General features: G+C 43.4%; 1 protein-coding gene across 6 annotated transcripts in view; it reads left to right on the top strand.

Moving 5' to 3' along the window:
* Positions 1 to 23,545, top strand: part of SPECC1 (sperm antigen with calponin homology and coiled-coil domains 1) — a 490,142-nt gene that overhangs the window by 215,717 nt on the left and 250,880 nt on the right. Inside the window, exon 1 of one of the 6 annotated variants that reach the window (XM_073565378.1) lies at positions 18,493 to 18,816. The exons of the other annotated variants lie outside the window; for them this stretch is intronic. Within the exon in view, the coding sequence (XP_073421479.1) occupies positions 18,777 to 18,816 (40 nt within the window). The 5' untranslated portion in view covers positions 18,493 to 18,776. Of the gene's footprint in view, positions 1 to 18,492; positions 18,817 to 23,545 lie in introns of those variants that run through there. 6 annotated transcript variants of the gene reach the window in all.

Here is a 23,545-nt window from a genome sequence, read left to right as displayed (position 1 = left end):
AGTGTAGTTACTTGATACATGAACTATTGTGCCCCTGTGTATCTGGGCTGGATGCCCCAATATATGCCACCCTGAATAGAAAGCACACCCCAGAAGGCCACATGCCTAGGCTACTGGTAGCAAATTTGACCTATCAAATATGTGAAATTGAGAATATTTCCTGTCACATTGCAGTGGAAGATGTGATGAGACGCTGGCGCAGCATCCACGACCAGTACAGGCGGGAACGTCAGCAGCGGTCCAGGAGTGGTGATGCGGGCCACATAAAGAGGAAATACATCTATTATGACCGCCTCTCCTTCCTCGATCCTATTCTGGATCTGAGACCGTAAGTAGATACCTCATACCACATTACACAGATACTTTACAGGGCCAAAAAAATTGATTTATTTTTGGCTCTGTTCTATTTCATAACAGAACTCAGTCCAACCTTACGGAGAGAGGAACTGGCTCAGATACCGAGCCCATCATAGATCCTGGGTCTGTAGGGGATGAGGTGGCTGGCCCATCTTCTCCCCCTCCAAGAAGCATGGGTGAAGATTCCTCTCAGGAAAACCCAGTGCCTGCGCCATAAACCCCACCACCAGGACCACATCCACAAGCAGGACCGTCTCCTGCTGCTACATCAGCCACACAGGAGGAGCAGGGCAACATGAGCAGCAGCCCAACTTGCCAGATCCGGGGCTCCCCACAGCCTGATGGACCATCCCAGCGAGGAAGAAGAAGGCGCCATATCCCTGACCAAGATACCCGTACCAATGTTGACACAGGGGTACTGAACTATCTGGCTAGAGTCAAAAATGATGATGTCGAGGAGGTATACTCACGCAGCCTGGCCCTTTATCTTTGTGCCCTTTCCCGTGAGGTGAGGCTCCGTATTCGAGGATGTTTTCAGATCCTGCTTGATGCCAGCACACACCACAATACCCCATATGAGTTATTTGAATATCTGGAGAGGTGGCAGCTTTCACCCAGAAATCTAATGCGCCTTAGATACCCCACACACATGCTTGCTCAAGCAGGCTCTGAGGATCCTCAAATACGTGGGCCTACACCTCACCCCCTTCCTCCCCCTACCCAACCTTTCCAAAAGCAGCCACATATGTCTGGCTCTAGCCAACCTCACCAATATGGCCACTTGTTCCCACCCAGTGTTGGAGGCTGGTCCCAACCTGGTTGGGGACGATATGGCTATATTGGTGGGTATGAGACACGGGCCTACCAGACCCAACAAGAGGCCCCTCTCCAGTATCACTCTGGCCAGTACCAAGCACAATCCCAGGAGGCAGTACACTACCCACATCATGGGCAACAGTATGCCCCCACACAGGGCGATGGCCAAGTTGGGCAAAGTAGCCTGCAGCAAACACAGGCTGGTCTTCTGCCTTCTCCTCCCCCGACGTACCAAAATTTATAATATTGACATTTTGTTATTGCCTAATGGTGTTTTGTTTTTTTTATTTGTCCGAAGATGTTTATTGTACCCAATTTTCACATCTGCACAAAGGCCAATTTGGCCCATTCCCACATTTCTCATATGGCAATAATATGTTTTGCTTCAAAAAAAAAAAAAAAAAAGCAAAAGTAAACATTTGTCTACATTTTACATCTCTGTCTCAATTCAAAAAAACGGTGTCAGCATAATAACATATGCTTACCAATGCAATTAAACAGTCATAGAATCATAAGGGGTTTAAATATATATATTTAGACAGACATAAACCAAAAAATTATAACATAGACACAGCATGCTCTTGCCAAGAAGCTTCCCCCTCAGGTGACATAAAGTAATTTGTGAAAATATCACGCACTTTCAGCCCAGAAAGTGGTCTACATTGAGGGTTGATAGGTGGTCTCGCCCTATGCACATTGTCCGACCCACGCACAACACCAGCAGAGGAGGAACAATCATGTATCCTGGTGAAGTTATGAAGAACCACACAGGCTTTCACAACTTCATTAACATTTTGTTCACTCAGCTGAATGGCAGACTGGAGTACCCGCCATTTGGCACAAAGAATGCCAAAAGAACACTCCACCAATTGCCGAGCACGTGATAGGCGCAAGTTAAAAATTCTGCGCCGGTGGTCCAGGTTGCGCCGGGGATATGTCCTCATGACATTGCGCATTAACTGAAACGCCTCATCTGCCACAAGGACATAAGGGACTGATTCTTGAGTGGAGCCTGGTAGCTGGCATGGTGGTGGTAGATCCAACTGGTTGGTGCGTAGCCGTCGGCCCATAATGGAAGTATTGAAGACTCTAGAGTCTCCCGTCCTTCCATAGGCCCCAATGTCAACAATTATAAACTTGTATTGAGGGTCTACCAGAGCCAACAATACAACAGAAAAGTATTGTTTATAATTGAAGAATTGAGAGCCAGAGTTCGGCGGCTTACGCACCCGGATATGTTTGCCATCAAGGGCCCCAATACAATTAGGAAACTGGCATTCCTCCTCAAAGTCCCTTGATATCCTCAACCAGTCTTCCATCCTGGGCTGGGGCATGACGAGTTGATGTAGTCTTGACCATATTTCACTACATGTCGACCTGACTATGCCAGAAATGGTAGATCTTCCAATGAGAAACTCATGGTGGAGGGCGGCATAAGACAGGCCAGTGGACAGGAAGCTGAACAACAACAGAAATGTAACATTTTAGAATGCACAAATTAACTAAAAACCAGGTACATACATACCAAACTTGTTAATATTTCAGATCTACTAGCACACATATATTTGGTCGCACAATGACTAAGTGATATTCAGTACATATTACACATAACATTCTGGACTGTAAGTTTAAATATATCTGGAATAAGATGAGGGCATTAAACTTAGTCTAAGAAGCAATAAATACATACTTTGGGCAACACATCATGAACATAGAGAATGTGGTTGTGTAGTACATACCGTAATGTGAGTAGAAGTCGCTCCTCTGCAGATATAGCTTTGCACATCCTTGTGTCCTGAAAGGTTATCCCAGGGCGCACTGTCTCCAAGATTAGATCAAATGTTGCAAGGCTCATGCGACAGTATTGGTAGAATTTTTCCGGATGCTCCCGCAGAGAAGAATAGAGGCGGTGAAAATGACCTCTTTTGAGTCGTCACCTCAAAAGTAGATGGACCCATATGCGTCTCCTCCTCCACAGATCCACTATCACTGGGTATGGTTGACCAAAGCGGCGTGACAAAAGCCAGTTGAAGAGAACCTGCTCAGTTGTGTTGAAACTCAGACTGTTTGCCATGTTGCACATACAACAGCAACACACCTAGTCAAGGCAAGGTCACAAATGGACAGAATGGAGGCAGCCACCTGTTCCTGAGGCAATAAATAGGGTGCAGGCTAATGATTTAAATAGTTAGCAGGCCTCAAAACCGTTAAATGTCCATTTTGCAAGCCTGCGACAAAATTTCGCCATACGGATGCCATACGGATTACATACGGATGCTGACATGCGCAAAATACGCAACCACACTTTGCTTACGGATGACATACAGAGCACTATTTAGGGGTCATTCATCCGTATTATGCATGTAAACTACGGATCATATTTTGGGTCAGTTAGTGTGACCCCGGCCTTAAACATTTTCTACCATTTTGCTGCTCCAGAGTGTCTGCAGCTAGCTAGATAATGGATTTACAAACATGATGCAAATCCAATCCTCCTGGCTTTGACAACTCTCTCTGGTCTCCTTTTCCCTTCTTTCATGTACATGAACCCCAATGTCTGGATTGACTGGGGGTTTACCTATCTGAACTTACAGGCTACATATGGATTGTAGATTCGGGTCAGTAGACCTGTGGCTAGGTCGAGTCTTGATATGGACTTTCAAAAACTGGTCATCTGAACCAAGCCTTAGAGATAGCAGCAAGGAGATTGTTCTACAAAGATCTAAATAACATTGAGAGGTGAGAAAGTATGTAATGGAGGCTAGAGAAAATGGGCTGTAGAAAGGGAGAAAAGCACATGAAAAGGAAATAAGTGCAGGATAGAAGCTGTGCTGATATCAGCTAATGAAGACAGCGATACACTAAAAACACAAAGAACTTATATCCAACCTATATTATCAGCAGGGATACTCCCACAAGTGAAAAATCTGAAACTTACATCAGGCTACATATCAATGTGATTGAATGAAAGAACGAAGATTGAATGTTGAAAAGTAACGTTCTATTACTTACTATAGGCACTCGCTAACGTAGGTAAAAATTATTTTTCCATTTCAAGTGTTCATACCCTATAATTGTACAGTAGAATCATTAAAGGAAAATTTTGCAAAATATAAGGGTTACAGGCTGCCATGGGCATGACTTGCTGAATTCAGCACAGATTTTGGCCCTGGCATTAAGGGACTTTTGTGTCCATTTTCTGAAGGACAATTAACAATAAATGTTCCCACTGCTCCATTTGTTATTTCTGCCCCCCCCGCTCCCACGTAGCAGAACATTCCACCCTTAGCTCGCGAAATTGCCAAAAATATCCCAGATTAAAAAATGCTAAGAAACGTTCCATTGCCAACATGTAGAATTATTAAACTGTATTACCTAAAAAGGTAAAAGTTTGGATAAGTTGAACTTTTTTTTTGGTGCATTTTTTCTTTGTAATAATATGTCTGCCAATTCCATCTGCATGAGTAGAGTCTGTCTGCCTGCTGCTTTGATATCTTGATCCCGTCACTGCTGAGAGTTCAGGCAACATACAGCTGTGTTTTTAATGGGCCTTGTTAGTACAGAAAGCAGCCGGGGTTAAATTCTCAGCTCTGTTGATCTTAGTAAATTGTGTAATGAATGAAGAGCTTGAATGCGTGAGATGCTACTGGAGATCTCGGCCGCATCATTGATGTGCACGGACAGGAAAAAATGGGGACCAGATATAGGACTGCGAACACTGATTTTATTAATGACATTTAGAGATCTACTTTTAAAAATAGGAATAAAAAGAGTGGGTCACATTGATCCAATATCTTGGCCTAGAAGATGTTGGATTTCCAAAGTAGGAATCTGTTAATGGCACAGGGCACCCAGCTTTTCACTAACCCTGAATGGCATATATATTTGCGGGTGTGAAATAGGCCAAATGCTGTGCTCACCTGTTGGAATCACATTGCGTTATTTTTCTTCACTTTTTTGCTGCATGATGTTTCTCCGTTTTTTCCCAAAAATTCTGGCAAAATGCTGCTGTATTTCCACGATCACAGATATATTTTATATTTAACTAGCTACAAAGCGAAGGTGGTCGGTGGCCTAGGCAACAAGCCATAAACAAGTGTTAATATCTTAAGAACGGCTGTAAATTTTAATAGGCAGAAAATTGCAAAAGTGTTTGTTCACAAGCACCATCCAATAAAATCCATCTATCACCTTAGTGACCATTAATAAGTCGACCTGAGATATAAGTGAATAGTGTTCCCCAACAGGTGAAAATGCCGCAGCTGTTGGCTGTACACAATAGCTGGCACCCTGCTGCATCAGCCATGATAGAAGTGGCCGGAGTAAGCCTCCCAGCCCCCCATAGGAGGCGTGGGCAGAGGTCAACATGATGGGGGGGGGTTGGAGGGTTTAGTGGGGGGGAGGGGTTAACAGGGAGGGGAGTCAGGGGGTATTTAGGTGAGGGTCAGGGGTGTGCCCTCCTTGTGTTCCTGCTCTCCCAGCACTGAAGCAGTCCCACCCTCCCTCCCTTTTTTTTGTCAGCCTGGAGCGTTATTTTAATTTTGGGTCATGGTGGTTTTGGAGGAGGGGGGGGAGTCCTTGAAGTCGGTGGAAATTGGTTTTTGGAGACTCGGTGTGTTGGGTCTCCTCCATTAAAAGGTATGCTGGTCGTGATCTGGTGAAAGGTGGATGGGGAGTTTCCGTCGGAAGTAGGCGGATCTCCAAGTAGTTCGTGGACAATATATATTGGTGTGCTGGTGCTCCTGAGCCTGTGGGGTAACGGCTGGAAGCAAATGGACGGGGTTTGTTCACAGTATTTTGGACTACTTCACCATGATCTTGTGGCTTCAAGGACTCCTCCTTTCAGTGTTCAAGTCATTGTACTTATGATATTTATGATACAGTGTTTATTGTTTTGTTCGTTTAATAAAAGGCTGCTGTGGCCATAAAAATTCCAAAGAAAATACTTGTGTCCGTGTCTTAGTTAGTGCCGGTGAGATTGTGGGGTTTTCCATGGTCACGCGGGGATAACGGGGAAAGCCAGGATGCTTAGTCTCCCCTGAGGTAAACCACTTGACAATACCAACGTCATGGTGTTGGCACAGACCATGGCAGTTTAACCCCTTTAGATGCTGCTCTCAATAATTACTATGGCATCTAGATGGTTAACAGAGTGTAATGGGCACCCTGAGATCATGATTGTGTGGTCCTGATGGTTGCCATGACAATCCACAGCCAAATAATAGCCTTAGTCTTCCGGCTATAGTGACCTGTTCGAAACAATTAGGAATTAAAAAATTCTATATTTTTACCATCTATCATGTCACTTTGCATTAATTCCTGAAAAGAACCTGAAGGGTTAATAAACTACCTGACGGCAGTTTTGAATATATTGAGGGGTGTGGTTTTTAAAATACGATCACATTTTGGGGGTTTCCAATATATGGTCACCAGTCACTTCAAACCTGAATACAAAATAAAAGTTTGTAAATTTCCCTGAAAAAAATTAAAACTTGCTGCTACATTTTTAAAGCTCCTAACACCTTAACAAAATAAAAAACATTTTACAAATGGTGCTGACGTAAAGCAGACATTAGGTTAATGTTGTCATTTGTGTGGTATGAGACACCAATGAAAAGGTTTAATCAAAATTAGAGTTTTTTTTTTTTATACATTTGCCAAATTTCTGAATTTTTTTTTTTTTTTTTTTTAAGAAATAAATGAAAAATATATCATCCTAAATTCACCATTTATCATAGAGTATAACGTGTCCAGAAAAAGAATCTCAAAATCACTGGGATAGGTTGAAATGTTCCAGAGTATTAGGGTATGTGCACACGTTGCGGATTCGTCTGCGGATTTTATCGTGCGGAATCTGCAGAATCCGCAGGTTAAAATGCCTGCGTTTTACCTGCGGATTTCGCCTGCGTTTACACCTGCGGATTCTTAGAATGGAATAGGTGTAAAAACGCTGCGGAATCCGCACAAAGAATTGAAATGCTGAGGAAAAGAAACTGCTGCGTTTCCACACGGAATTTTCTGCTGCATGTGCATAGCGGTTTTTATTTTCCATAGGATAACATGGAAAACTGCTGCAGATCCGCAGGGCCACATCCGCTGTGGATCTGCAGACGAATCCGCAACATGTGCACATAACACTATTTGTCTTATAAAATGACACTGGTCAGATTTGAAAAATTTTGCCTCACTCCTAAGGGGTTAAGGAGCAGTATAGGGGTACGTGCCCACAATTGGGAACTGCTGTGGATTTGATGCTGTGTATTTATGCAGCGTCAAATCTGCAGCGTCTAACTGTTACAGCATAGTGGATGGGATTGCAAGAAACCTTATGTCCACTATGTATCCACAGACGCCCGCGGATCACCCGCGGAGACGGACATGTGGCGCGTCTTTCCAAACCGCAGCATGTCAATTTCATCAATAGAATGTATTGGATGCGGTAAACCCAGTGAGTTCAGTGAACACATGCGGATTTACCTGCGTTCAATAGACGGCAGCACTTTGGACGCAGCGAAAATGTGCTGTGTCCAAAGCGCTGTTACTTCTGGATCGTATGCATCCAGCCTAAGGAGATGAGAATGTGAAATTATAATGCTGCTGCATTCATGATGGATATGGATGGAACTGGAGTCAGTTTAATGTAATGCCAATTTGCGTATGTTCACACGCTGTGTTTTTTCTGCAAGCTAAATCTGCTCTCTTGGCAGTGACGAAGCTGCTTACAAAAAGTTGATAAAGTTTAGTGCGCCCCCAAAAAATCATGATGCAACTTCCGTAGGTTTTTGCACCAAAAACGCAACAAAACCTCATATATTATTTTTTTTTTTTTTTTGCTGCTTCCTGGCACGTACTCATTTGTTTCTATGGGGCTGACAAAATGCTGCAAAAATGCTGAAAGAGGAGATATGCTGCAGTTTGCAAAAACACAGCCATTTTCCAAATCCATCAGGAAAAAAAATGCGTGTATGAGATTTCTGACATCTCATAGCTTTTGCTGGTACTGTAAAACGCAGCTTAAAATTTGCATTAAAAAGCATCAAAAATGCAACGTGTGAACATAGCCTTGCTCTGCGCTTTTAGGGGAGAAGTTCTCTATAATGAAGCAGCATGAAGTCATTTTAAAGTGCCTATGGCCCTGTAGTATGGAGCCGTACAAGCTCCAAAACATGAATAATCCCTTAGCCATTTATCCACATCCGTGGGGAATGTTTGTGTAAAAAGAAAAAAATTAGAAAGACTTTATATAGAACATAAAGAAGTAGTGACAGCAAATGGAATTATTTTATTTTTTTTTTCTTCTGACTAGTTACTGGAAATTCAGTGAACCAGGATAAGAGTTTGGAAATCTCTCCCGGAGGAATTATCCAACAGGAAACCAATGTGTAAAATAATCCAAATTTACTTGCTGCTATAATGAATGAGAGATGAGGTCACATTTGACAATGATTATCCTCCAGAGTTCAGTCCTGCAGCACAGACCATATAAACTTATCGTTCCATCTTTATTTTTGTTATCCATTTTGGAGTTCATAATGTAGATTGTCAGCGGTGTGACCATAGGGATTGTAGTGTAGGTACTGAGACATATTTTGTAAAATTGTACATTAGATATGAAGGCATTTTATACAGGGGAAAATACACGTCCTGTTTCTACATAGAGAAAAGAGAAGAATTAGCTGGGTAGAAAGGCAAAATGAGCAATTGTAAGTACACAGTGCTATATAATGTGATGACTGCAATACATTAAGAGCATAAAAGCTTTGATTGGGGGAGAAGGAGTGTGTCTTTAAAGGGGTTGTCCACTACTTGGCATCCCCTACCTCATCAACATGTTTGACCCCCGATAAAATTAAAAAAAAAAACTATATTTGCCTCAGCTGTGTCTGCAGTCACGGTCCCGGGTTGTTGTGACATATGTGACCCCAGTGCCCAATCAGCACCAGCATCACTGTCTCCACTTTCGGACAAATCAAACATTAAGGGGAAGTCCGGGCTGCAGCTGATCTCTGACTTCCTTTTCATGCTCAATTTGACTGGAAGCGGGGACAGTGACACCAGTGCTGATTGGGCACCGGGGTCATGTCACAGCAACGGCACGGGAGCCCAGTGGAACTCCTCGTAGAGGCAGTCATGTGCCTGTAGGGAATTGGGGGCTAGCATCATTTGTTCTAACAATTGTTGGGGTCCCAGCAGTCAAACCCCACCAGTCTAACATTTGATACCTACAATGACACGTGGATAAGTGAATACTGTAATGCAATGACCTAGGGTGGAGGGTTTATCTTTTAGACTTTATTAGAAGAAAAAGTGTTTTTCATTTGAGTAAACTTTTTTTTTATTAAAGAGAACTTAATCTAAGGCCTCTTTCACACGTCCATGTCTCCGATGCGTGTGGTGACCGTTTTCACACGTACCAGAGACACTAACACATGTAGACCTATTCCAGTAAATAGGTCTGCGCACATATCAGTGCTTCCCCAGAAGCCATCTCACAGCTCCATTGGCCAAAAAATAAGAATGTTGCAGGTCTTGGAAAATGGTGACACGCCCCCCCCCCCCCCCCCAATTTTTTTTTTTCAAGTGTCTGATTTTTTTTACACTACTAAAATAATAAAAACTAAACTTGTTGGGTGTTGCTTTAATCACATCGATGAGAAGAATCATATTGCAAGGTCATTTTTACTACAACTGTACTCCATAAAAAGAATTCCCAAACAGCAATGTCAGCATTGCATTTTTTCACAATTTCTCCACACTTGGAATTTTTTTCCTAGTTTCCAGTACACTATGTGGTAGAGTGAATAGTGTCACTCAAAAGCCCTCATGTATCAATGTAGACAGAAAAATAAGAGTTATGACTTTGGGAAGAAGGGGAGGATAAAAAGAAACTCAAAAACCAGAAAATGGCCACGGCGTGAAGGGGTTACATACAGGGGCAGATAGATCATTGATGTGACCTGTGTGGCCGCACAGGGGCCACGAAGTACGGGGCCACTTCCACCTCCAAAGCAGGTAGAATTGTGCATTATGATGAGCTCTTGGACTGTAAAGGGCCCATATACTATTCTCGCACAAGGGCCTCTTCCGACTGTGTCCGCCAGTGTTTAAATGTACATCCAGATGGTCAGGATACCGTCATCAAAAGCTTTTAATTTGTAGCTAAATTCATGGAAAAGCTTCTAAACTTTTACATTTGTTTCAATGGGATCTGATCTGTGCTTGATGGAACCCTGTCACTCTCGCTACATCGCCAGCTCAGCCATGGACTAGGCTGACATTGTTTTTAGTCCCCAGGCACTAAGGTTTATGGACCCCTAGAACTATATAATGAGATGTCTCAAAGGGAATGTTTTTGGATGGTTTTCTGCAGAAGAAGAGATTAAATCTTGTAATTATTTGTGGAGAAGCAGTAACATCCTGAATTGAAAATGAATTTTGTTTTATGTAAAATTACAAATTGCAAACATAGTATCATGACTCAACCGTGTTATCCCCAATAAGACCAACCTAATACAGCACTAAATATTTTACCTTATCATATAAGTATTAGGTTTACAGTAGCCAAAAATTCCCATACAAAGCCAAAATTCTACTATGCCAGTATTGCAAAAATATCCCCTACAGATTTAGCTAAATCCGCAGGTAAATTCCGCAGGTCAAATGACCTGCGTTTTACCTGCGGATTTAGTGCGGATTAGCCAGCAGTTTTCCCCTGCGTTTTGACTCCTGGTCATGGAGCAAGTGTCAAACCGCCGCGGATTCCGCACAAAGAATGGTCATGCTGCGGATTTAAAACTGCAGCTACTCCGCGCTGAAAAATCCGCAGCATGTGCACTGTGTTTTTCAATTTCCATTGACTATAAAGGTACTGTACAACGCAGCAGAATCCGCAACATGTGCACACACCCTTAAACATGTCTGAGTAACAGCATCTTGGTTTCACAATGATTTTTGTCGTTGTTCTTTGCCGAAATCTGCATGAAAACCACCCATAAGTCACATCTCATTGTCTTCAATGAGAAATCCAAGTTTCCGGTCATACGGTTGTGGATTTTTCGGCTGCAGGTTAAAATAAAATCTCAATAAGTTAGATGAACCTTCTTGGTGGGACTTCTGTGGCTAGACATGTTACCTACTGAATTCAGCTCGTCTCTGTGCGGAATTGCAGAAGCTCAAACTGAAGGATCTGCTCAGTTTTCTGCCAAGGATTCCAAAGCAAATAATAAACAGAAATTACCAATGCAAAAAAAAACAAACTTTTTTTTTATTTACCGTCTATTTGTAAGATAATTGAGAAAAATAACCACAAGTTATTAGGCTAGGTCCACATATATCTGGTGCTGTGTTGTTTGCATCTGGCGTTTAACATTTCACTGAAGGGAAACTGATGCCATTCTTTGAAGTGGAATTTTTGCACAGGATTGGAGCAGGTCGCAGTCTGTTGGCCAGGTCACAGGTCACATCATTTCCTGTAAGGGGCTCATACTCAATTGCGAGAAAAATGCATGAGTGCAATCTGATAAAAAAACGGAGTCCACTCTGACCAATGTTAAACTATGAGTTGCTGCTCATGTGCAATTTTTTTTCTCTGCTCAGAAAAAATAATAATGCCATATTGCGATTGTCCTCGTAAATCGAATGAGATTTGCCAATGCAAGTCAATGGGTGCGAGAAAACAATCGTACAGCACTCGAACCAAACGAGCGCTGTTCGACTTTTTTTTTTATTTTACACTCATGTCCTTGAAAAGTTGACATTTCATCTGCCACGTACAGTAAAATCACAGCGTGATATGACTGAACAGATAAAATAGATATATACAATGTCTCTAAAGCGTTGTGGAATTAATGGTGCAATATGAATTAGTAAAATAAATAAAATAGATATAAAGATGTCAGTGATGTATATAATTAGTACAATGACTGTGTATCTTACTGTAGATGTATTTTATTAAATAATTTTCTGGAAAAAAACTGGCGTGGGAGCCCCTAAATTTTGTTAACCAGCAGAGGGAAAGCAGACAGCAGATGTTTATAGCCTAGGAAGGGGTAAATCCCCATGGAGCATCTCAGGATATTAATATCATCTCACAGCTGTATACCTAATCTTTACTGGTTATTAAAATGGGGTCCCCCTATAATTAATAACCAGCAAAGGATAGGCAGACAGCTGTGGGCTGATATTAATAGGCTAGAAAGGAGCCACTGTTATTGGCCTCCGTCCCTGACTACAAAAAGTCAGCTTTCAACCAACTGAGAAAAGTCGCATCCATAATTCTGGCACTTAGCCCTTTCCACTTGCCGTGGAACATTGACATGTGAGATGATAGTATTGGGATTGATGTCAGCTTTGTATTGGCAGCTGACATCAAGATTAGGGGTTAGTAATGGAGAGGTAATAGTGATCACAAAATAATAATTTTTCATGTATCCTTTAATAAGATGTGTAGTAGAGGGGTTACACTAAACTTCAGGAAAGCAAATTTCCAACGGATGAGAGATGATCTTGGTGCAATTAACTGGGACGATATCCTGAGACATAAAAATACACAAAGAAAATGGGAGACATTTATTAGCATACTGAATAGGACCTGTGCACAATATATACCGTATGGGAATAAACATGCTAGAAATAGGAGGAGACCACTATGGTTAAAATAGAGATGTAAGGGGAGCAATAATTGACAAAAATAAAGCATTTAGAGGATTAAAGCAAGTAGGTAGTAGTGAGGCATTAAATAAATACAGAAAATTAAATAAATTCTGTAAAAAGCAAATCAAGACAGCAAAGATTGAGACAGAGAGACTCATTGCCAGAGAAAGTAAAAATAATCCCAAAATATTCTTTAACTACATAAATAGTAAGAAGCTAAAAAATGATAGTGTTGGTCCCCTTAGAAATGGTCTGGGTGAAATGGTGGATGAGGATGAGGAAAAAGCCAATATGCTAAATGACTTTTTTCAACAGTATTTACACAAGAAAATCCCATGACTGATAACATGATCAGGGATAAAAATTCTCCATTAAATGTCACCTGCTTAACCCAGCAGGAAGTACGGCGGCCTCTAAAAATCACTAAAATTGACAAATCCCCGGGCCCGGATGGGATACACCCCCGAGTACTGCAGGAATTAAGCACAGTCATAGATAGACCATTATTTTTAATCTTTAAAGATTTCATAATAGCAGGGTCTGTACCACAGGACTGGCGTATAGCAAATGTGGTGCCAATATTCAAAAAGGGGACAAAAAATGAACTTGGAAATTATAGGCCATTAAGTTTAACCTCAACTGTGGGTAAAATCCTGGAGGGTTTTCTAAGAGATACTATACTGGAGTATCTGGAGAAGAATAACCTCATGACCCAATATCAACATGGGTTTACGAGGAACCGTTCCTGTCAGACTAATCTGATAAGCTTTTATGAAGAGGTAAGTTCCGGACTGGACCAAGGGAATGCAGTGGACGTGGTGTACATGACCTTTTCAAAAGCTTTTGATACGGTGCCACACAAAAGGTTGATACATAAAATGAGAACAATGGGGATGGGGAAAATATGTGTAAGTGGGTTAAGAGCTGGCTCAGGGATAGGAAACAAAGGGTGGTTATTAATGGAGCAACTCGGCCTGGGTCACAGTTAGCAGTGGGGTACCACAGGGGTCAGTTTTGGGCCCACTTCTTTTTAACATATTTATTAATGATCTTGTAGGGGGCATAGAGAGTAGAATTTCAATATTTGCAGGTGACATGAAACTCTGCAGGGTAATCAATACAGAGGAGGACAATTTTATATTACAGGAGGATTTATGTAAACTAGAAGCTTGGGCTGATAAATGGCAAATGAGCTTTAATGGGGATAAATGTAAGGTCATGCACTTGGGTAGAACGAACAAGATGTATAATTATGCACTTAATTGTAAAACACTGGGCAAAACTGTCACTGAAAAAGACCTGGGTGTATGGGTGGACGACAAACTCACATTTAGTGGCCAGTGTCAGGCAGCTGCTGCAAAGGCAAATAAAATAATGGGATGCATTAAAAGAGGCATAGTGTCATGATCCAGGACAGGGTTTCGCTTTGACCCTCCTGATCAGACTGGGGGTTAATTGTTCCGCCTCTCTCTGGCAGAGCGCGGCTATTTAGTTATCACTGGACCTAGGTCCGGTGTCAGTTATACTCCTGCCCTCGGCTAAGTTAGTTGACCTTGTGCGTACGTGTGCCTTGTGCCTGATATCTTGCTTGCTTGTTTGGTTTTGATCTGGTTCTGTCCCTGTTACGACTTCTGCCTGCCCCTCTTGTACTGCGCTACCTCTTGTGTATGACTCTCTGCTTGTGACCCGACTTCTCTCTGCTCGTCCCCTTGGTACCACGTCACCCTCTTGTGTATGACCTTTGGCTTTGTCTGACTACCCGTCTGTTTGTCCCTCCTGTGCCTCGTTTGCCCGTACTGTTGTGACCTCCGTTTTGCCTGACTCTGAGTTGTTGTATGGTGTCCTGTCATATCTGAAAGCAGGACGCTAAGCCCTGCCCCCTTGCAGTCACCTGACCATATGTCCTGTGCCAGCTTGCTAACTTCAGTGTCCGCAGGTCCTGTGCATCTTTACTTTCCGGCGCTAACTGGACCCTGACACTAATAGTTGAAGCACAGCATTGTCACCTCTGCTGCCCTGCTCCACAGGTATCTTTTAGCACTGTTTCTGTACTTAGGACACGCGCACTGGCTCTGTGAGCGAGTGTAGTGCGGTGTCTCTGACACATAGATGCTCATGAGGAGAACATAATTTTACCTCTATATAAGTCACTAGTGCGACCACACTTAGAATACTGCATACAGTTTTGGTCTCTGGTGTATAAGAAAGATGTCATGATCACATGTGTCAGGACGCAGATGTTTCCGCAAGGCGAACCCATGTGACACACGTGACCCTGGATACACCGCCTCCAGTGGGGCGCATTTAAATAATAAAACGTGCAGGTGGATACGCCGCCTCCACCTGGCGAATTTGGGTATTACACGTTATATACATAAAATCTGGAAACCCCGCCTCCAGTACGGCGAATTTAAATAATAAAGGGGAAACCTGGGAAACTTTAACAATGGTGGGCCCTGCGATAGGGAATGGGGGACGTGGAGACCTCCTAAACTCCCCTGAGCAAGTGTCCCTGCACTCCTCACATTCCCTAAACAGGCTCCGCACCTGTCGCCGCACGCGTACCTTAACGCCCTTGCTCACCCTGACCCTAAACCCTCACTAGGGAATGGGTCGGTGCGGAGACTAATCCCACCACTGCACTAATAACACACATGAGGAAAGAGACAATACAGGGGAAACACCACTTAGCTTTGCTCTGTTGCGTGCGCTCCCAGCAACAGAGCCCACCACCTGCGTGCGTCTTCTCCTCCACCCGGATCCATCACCATAACAGGATCCTTCACCTTAGTGCAGCCTTGGAGCAGAGTCCACCACCAGTTGCAGCTGCTCAGCACCAGAGTCCCAAGGAAGTGTTCAGCTTCTGACACGAAGTTAAGCATGCTTGAGTCCAGCTCAGCGGCCAAGTCCCACATGGTGAGTGCCACTCTCCATAGTCGCCACTCCACCAGCCCATGCAGACACTTCCCGCTGACACCATCACTGCGACTCCACCACACCATGCCAGCCCTTCGTCCAGACACCATTGCTGAAACACATCCCCCCTGGCTAAGCTGCGCAGGACTCCTCACCAGCTCCATCCTTCATCCAAGCTCTCCAAAAACAGAGTTAACACAAACTCACAATATCACAGGCAGTGAGTGAACACCCTGAGCACACCTTTATAGGGTGTCACACCTAATCCATAATTAAGTGAACATTAACCTAAACCTAAGGTGCGATACCATACCCCACCACCGGGCAACTTAGAATGAACGACACCACGTGATAATTCTAATGGCCACCGGGGGCAATCACGACACACTTTGGAACCAAAGGAAAAAAAGTTCACTTAATGCATTTAATACCGCCAGATCCAACACTGGATCATGACAAAAGACATAGCTGAACTGGAGCGGGTGCAAAGAAGAGCGACCAAGGTTATTAGGGAACTGGGGGGTCTGCAATACCAAGACAGGTTATTATACGTGGGGTTATTTAGTTTGGAAAATCGAAGGCTTAGGGGTGATCTTATTACAATGTATAAATATATGCGGGGACAATACAAAGACCTTTCTAATGTTCTTTTTACTCTTAGACCTGTGACGGGGACAAGGGGGCATCCGCTACGTCTGGAGGAAAGAAGGTTTAAGCATACTCACAGACGCAGATTCTTTACTGTAAGAGCAGTGAGACTATGGAACTCTCTGCCGTATGATGTTGTAATGAGTGATATAATATTACAGGTTATATACACTAGTTTCCTTAGTATTGCGATGATCCAGGGAGCTAGTCTGATTGCCGTATGTGGAGTCGGGAAGGAATTTTTTTTCCCCAATGTGAAGCTTACTGTTTGCCACATGGGTTTTGTTTTGCCTTCCTCTGGATCAACATGTTAGGGCAAGTTAGGATAGGATATGGGTTGAACTAGATGGACTTAAATTCTTCCTTCAACCTTAATAACTATGTTACTATGTTACTATAGATCTATAAGACGCTCCGGTTACTAACCCAATAGTGAAATTGTAAAATTATAACACCCAGAATAAAGTCCTTTCTTTGAATAAATGACAAAGACTCCTTTAATGAATTAAAATTAACCAAGAAGATTTATACTCACCTTTGCTCCCAATCCATTGAAGACAATGTCCCCTATAAAAAATAAAAAAAAAAATAAAATACAACACCATCCTCACTTGTCCCCGAAGTGAAGATAATAATCTAATTGTCCCGCGACGCGTCTAGCTCTGCTACATCTAGTTGTCATATTAAACATCAGAAAAGAGGGAGTTCACGTCCAAAATTATCATAAAAGGTGCAAATTTATTAGCCATATAGTAAATACAAAATAGTACTGACATAAAGATATAATGAGTATCAGGTAATTTATACTACCAATGTCCTGACAAAATCAATATGTAAAAAGTGCTAAGTGCTTCATGGGCAGAATGATTGGGATTCAGTAATTCATGAGGATAACAGACAGGTGCGCATCCTAAGAATGAACCCCATTACCCAATGCAATAGTGCTTACCCATCATGAATAATGTCAGGACACGTGCAGCGCCGCCACTGACGCGCGTTTCGCCTCTTTCTCAAGGTGCAGTCCTTATTGATGAAGGGTAAGCACTATTGCATTGGGTAATGGGGTTGATTCTGTGTCACTTTCTCGTTCGGACGATTGTAGTATACATGCATGTGCTGCTGTCCATGTTATAATCAGATAGCACACGGACCAATGTCGCTCAATAGAGCTGCTCAGATGATAGTTTTTTTTTTCCTATGGACCAAATAAGGTTCATTTTCTCTCGATAGCTGCACTTTTAGTATTGTGATGCTATTTATCTGCAGATTAACCCTATATCTGCAGGTAAATAGCATTTTTCATGGCGTTGGGTTCCCTTTAAAAAGAGACTCATTGGCCCTGTTTCATTATTGACTTGCTGCCTGTTTTTTATCTAGCTTTGTGCTTTTTTTTTTTTGCATCTAATTCATTCTATTTGCACCTTTTTTAAGTCTATTTTATATGTATTTGCATGTTTTTTTATTTTTTTTACTCCTTTCTTTGCTCAGTTTAGCAATCCAGGTAATTTCAGCTGATTCTTTATGTACGACTTCTTAAAAAGTGGCCAAATTTGGCACAACACTTCCCTATATGTTTGGTCTATTATTTTTCTCAATTCTATAGCATCACTTACAGCACTTTACACATATCATCACTGTCGCCATTGGGGCTCACAATCTAAATTCCTTATCAGTATGTCTTGGAGTGTGGGAGGAAACCGGAGAAACCAGAGGAAACCCACGCAAACACGGGGAGAACATACAAACTCCTTGCAGATGTTGTCCTGGGGGGGGGGGAATGAAATGAACCTAGGACCCCAGCGCTGCAAAGTAACTATGCTAACCACTGAGCCACTGTGCTATTAGCATAAACCAAAAAACATAAATAGTTTTGTAATATATTTATATATGGAAACATAAACTTGGGAAACCATACAAATTATTTAATAAACATCAATTTGAGTCGATGGTTACTAGATCACATAACTGCATCGATCAGAGATCCCATCACAATCCGCTGTTATCCTGAGAGCAGATGTAGAGAAATGCCATATTCCCTCCCCACAGCCTGCAGTGCCTCTGCTGGCCTCTATGTGGCCTCCTTCACATGTTGAGTCACCTTTTTCTTCTTTCTTTCCTGATTCCAGCAGGCAGCCGGCTAATTAACTGCACAGCCCTGCCTTTCTGTGCTGAGTATTGTAATTAGAGAGGAGGGATGGCCACAGCACTGCCCTGACACAGGCACCCAGGCTTCGCTCCCACTGCTCGCTGTTGGAAAGCTGGGAGTTCTCTATGTAGGACAATACACCCATTACAAAGGTCCAGCTGCAGAAGTGACTTGGAATATGTCTGTAGCCAGAGCCCGGACATGCAGGCCAATGTGATAGGTCTGAGCACTATTCTGCATCATGGGGAACCAGCCGGCCAAGCCTGAGGAGCAGGAGCAAGGTTGGTAGGAATGGGATCCTTTATTCTAGAGCATGGATGTGTAGGAAGATTGTAGGGGAAGTTGTGACCTTGTGTGCGGCTGTAGTAAATGTGTGCATTCAGGTCAGCGCTGTCCGGAGAGCTGCATTTGTGGGGAGCCGCACAATGGGGAGCTGGTATCTGCGCACAATGGGGAGCCGCACAATGGGGAGCCGGTATCTGCGCACAATGGGGAGCCGCACAATGGGGAGCCGGTATCTGCATGCTGCTGGGTGCAGGCTGTCACTGACTATCCCTCTGCAGCTGGGAAGTTTTAACCCTGCCCTCCTGGCATGTGGCTGCTCAGCTGGAGAATGGGCGCACAGATATCTTCAGGCCAATTACTGCTAAATGGACACAGCGGATGGACATAACTGAGATTTATGGCAATTAGCCTAAATGCTTAATGAAAAGAGGGGCTTAAATCCTCAGCGACCCTCCCAGGAGCCTGGCGTCTAATTAAATACATGATCCTTGCCCCTAATTAAATACATGATCCTTGCCCCTAATTTAATACATGATCGTTGCCCGACTGGAGGCACCTGTTCTTTAAAAAATAGTCGGATAGGCCTTCAATATTTAGACTGATACATGGACCGGAGTATGAATGATTAGAATTCCTAATAATTATTAGGATATCTAGAATTGTTCATTTGAGCTTTTAAGGCTGTGTAGAGTGAATGTAATACCGGGCATGTGTTACGTCGATGTATTATGGCATTCTTGTATTTGTAGATGAGTTGTGTATTTTATTTGCTGGTTAGGAGATGCGTTTTAGGCTTCGTGTGCTTTTTTTGTAAAAGGGTCAAAACTGACAAATAATCAATGTACAGTTTCAGTAGAGCATTTTTCAGACCCAAGCCTAATCACAGGAACTGTCCACTTTTTTTCCGCTTTCATTATCATTAGACCCGCGGCCGAACAAGGACTCGGTGTTCCTAATATAATTGTACAAATGCCCCTGGAAGGCTGGAGTCACACCAGCGTATGACATCCGAGGCGATGGTCTAATGACACTCGGCTCCTGCTCTGCCGCGAGTGTCAGTACTCTATGCTCCCATCCTCTCACATGTGAGAATCGCAGTACAGGTGCGGAGGAGATGGAGAAAGTAACTTCTCCATCGCTGGCGTTTGTGGGAATCGCACTGCACTCGGGTGACATCTGAGTGCAGTATGATGCTTCACACGCACCCATAGACTTGTGCGATCCGAGTTTCGGTGCCAACTTTTTTTTTCTCATTTCGAATTGGCAGGAGAAGAGCATCTCAGATGTGAGGTGCCTCATAGTATAACGTTGGGCCGAGTGCAGTACAATCTTTTATCGAATTGCACTCGTCAGATTTATTCGCTCATGTGAGCGAGCCCTTATACTCACCTGAAAATGACCAGCATTAAGGCTGCGTTCACATGAGCAAATAAAAAAAGTCCAATTTCCATCCAGAAAAGTGTGATAATTTTTTTCTCACTTGTCAACCGTATACAATCCGTTCTTTTTAATCAGCAGCTATTAATCTGTTACAGGACCATTTACAGTCTCCTAAGCTGCCATACTGTGTGGCATCTGATTATTTGTTTTTTTTCTCGCACCCATCCAATTTCCAATTAATATCTCAACATTCTGTGTTTTTTTTTCTCACGCCAAATAGATGTTAGAAAAAAATACGTAAATCAGCACTGCATCACTGAATAACATTGGTCCGAGTTCATTGAATAAGGCCGGTTTCACATTAGCGCATTTTCAGCGCGCGCACGGCCGGGGGTAGCTCCGCCCCCGAGCCGGCTCTCTGCCCGGCGTGCCCGCCCCTTCCTTGTAGCGCCGCCTCCTAGCGGACAGCGGCGCCTGCGATCGGCGCACCCTATCTTTAGCATAGGGTGCGCCGATCGTGCGCAGGCCGTGCGCTAGTTGTGCTTTGACCTGCGCTGCGCACTTTTGACGGTGCGCCGTGCGCGCCAAAATCAAACTTTTCGGATTTTGGCGCGCACGGCGCACCGTCAAAAGTGCGCAGCGCAGGTCAAAGCGCAACTAGCGCACGGCCTGCGCACGATCGGCGCACCCTATGCTAAAGATAGGGTGCGCCGATCGCAGGCGCCGCTGTCCGCTAGGAGGCGGCGCTACAAGGAAGGGGCGGGCACGCCGGGCAGAGAGCCGGCTCGGGGGCGGAGCTACCCCCGGCCGTGCGCGCGCTGAAAATGCGCTAATGTGAAACCGGCCTTACAAGGTCATGTGAGCCCTTAAAAAATGATGAAAAACAGTTTATAAATATTGAATTTTTTTACTTTTCTATCCATGTCAGTTAAGCAAATAGACCGTTTATAATAAAGTGAATGTTTTTTTTTGTGTTTTTTTTTTTTAATGAAAATAACCTCAATTTTTGGCAGTCTGATATTTTTGATATTCAATGGAAAAATGGTATTTATAGAAAATGGAAAATAAATACATACAAGGATGAAATCAGAGAAAAGGCAGTGGTGCCGATGGCGGTATATCCTGACCGCTCTAGTTACGGCCAGGGGCAGGTAACGTTCACTGCTTTCCATAGAGCTGATGGTGTAGGATTACCGCTGTGACACATTGCAGTCAGTCTGTGGCCATTCGTGAATCTCTGACATGTAGAATATTGACTGTCGCACATTGGATCGACCTTACGAGATGTCAGAAGAACAAGACGCTGCAGAAATGTCCGGACAACAAACAAGATGTGACATATGACGCGGAGCTCTGCAGTCTGATACGCCAGCCTGTGCCAGATCTCTGCCCAACGTGTAGAAGAAACCTTCCAGCGAGCAATAAACTGAGGTTATATTAGGGATGCCTTGCAAACAGTTTTTCGATTTGGAGCTGCAAGGCCTAAAATCTCGGTGGCTATGTTTGGCACACTGGCGTTGTATAGAAAAGTTGTATTTTTCGGATAAACATTATAATATCAAATAATCGCATTGCCTGGGTGTATAGAAAATGTATGGTTGGCGGGGGTCTATCCACATGGCCCCTTACTGTCAGGGCTCATTCAGGCGAGTTTATACATCAGACATGTGCTAGCTGTTTTTTAATCGGACCACATGCTGATCCTTGTTATTCGATATTCAATAGTGCTGTTCAGAAAGATTTTTTTTTTCCTGGTTCAAATGTCTATATGAGAAAAATCACAGCATGCATTATTTCCATCAGAGTCTCGGATGAGACTAGCCCATTTGAGTCTATGGTTGCAAGAAAAAAAATCGGATCAAAACCGGACCATCAGAGTGACAAATAGATTTCTGTTATCAACCTGTGAAACTGTAGTTGTACGGCTGACACATGAACGTCGCACGTCCATAAAAAAATCGGGCACATGGTTGAAAATGTGATGCAAAAATAAAAAAAAAATCCACATTTTCTGGATGAAATTCAGACGATTAATCATGCACTCGTCTGCAGGTACCCTTAAACAGTTGGATTCCCCAATTATATGTTTATCATCTAGCCTATGTGTAGGTATCGAGGAATAAGAACTTTAAAGCTCAGGTCACACTTTGCGATCGTGATACTTTTCATTTACTCCTAGGAAAAACTGCATCAATATTTTTCTTGTTTTTTGGATGTATGCACCATGTTGGTGGTCTGGAGGTTGAGGACCATTGTGGATTGTCTCCACTTATTGAAATGAGAAGACCAATCTTTCCAGGGATGTAGTTTCTACAAGTTGGCTCACAAGGAAGAGAAAAAAGTACTTGAGAAATGAGAATTCTATGAAGATGCCTGCATCAGAACTGCATCGTTTAGGCCCACAATCAGTAATTGCTTCCGGTTTGACGCTGCTTACTTTTGCAGCATCAAATCCGCAACGGTCAGCCACGACAGCATGGAGGGTGAGATTTATAGAAATCCCATGTCCACTATGCGTGCATAGTCTCCTGCAGATCACAAGTGGACACTGACATGTGAGGCGTCTATCAAGACCGCAGTATGTCAGTTTCGCTAGTCTCCGCAATAGAAATTACATCAATAGAATGTATTGGACTCGGTGAATCTGCATGGTTTGGTGAACATGTAAGAAGATGAGCCGGGACAGAGTCAGTGGTTTCCGGTGCCCTTTGAGGCCGGAACTATCGGGACTGTCACCACTGTTGCCAGGAGAGAGTTCTTCTGGGAGGGGAGGACCTTCACGCTGGACAGCAGGGGGCACAGGGAATATAAAAAGGACTGAGCACGGGAACGGGTGAGACTTGGCGGGAAAGTGACAGAAGAACAAGGAGAAGGTTGACTCCCTCCCTGCTGCTCCGACTGCTAACTCCACGTCATCCATCCCCCAACGTACTTACTCTAAAGTTGACTGTGTCACGACCGAGCTAGTTTCTGACCCTGCCTTTTTGGATGGCTCCTTCCCGCCTGCAGTTGCAGATAAGCTCACTTGCTCCGTTCTTAGAAACTAATCCAGAGGACCGCCCGCTGCCGCGGTCTGCGAGCGTGCCTATGGTTCGTGTTCAGCACCATCCCTGAGGAATCTACACAAAGGACTGTTTCTACGTTCCAGCGCACTCAAGCCAAGCGGGACCGGATACATCAGCTCCGTTGGGAGACAGTGCTTCTCTTTCCTTCGTAACAGAGCCAGAGACATTGTCCACGATTTGTGACACCGTCGGGAGATATTCCAGTCTTTCCCCTACAAGAACTGCAAGCGATAAGTTACCTTTTTTTGTATACCCCTTTTCTCAAGCATTGTGTATGTGT

This window comes from Dendrobates tinctorius, unplaced genomic scaffold, assembly GCF_039654945.1.
Source record: "Dendrobates tinctorius isolate UK_male_01 unplaced genomic scaffold, ASM3965494v1 ptg000016l, whole genome shotgun sequence".
Lineage (NCBI taxonomy): Eukaryota > Metazoa > Chordata > Amphibia > Anura > Dendrobatidae > Dendrobates > Dendrobates tinctorius.
This window is presented reverse-complemented; position numbering and strand designations above follow the sequence as displayed.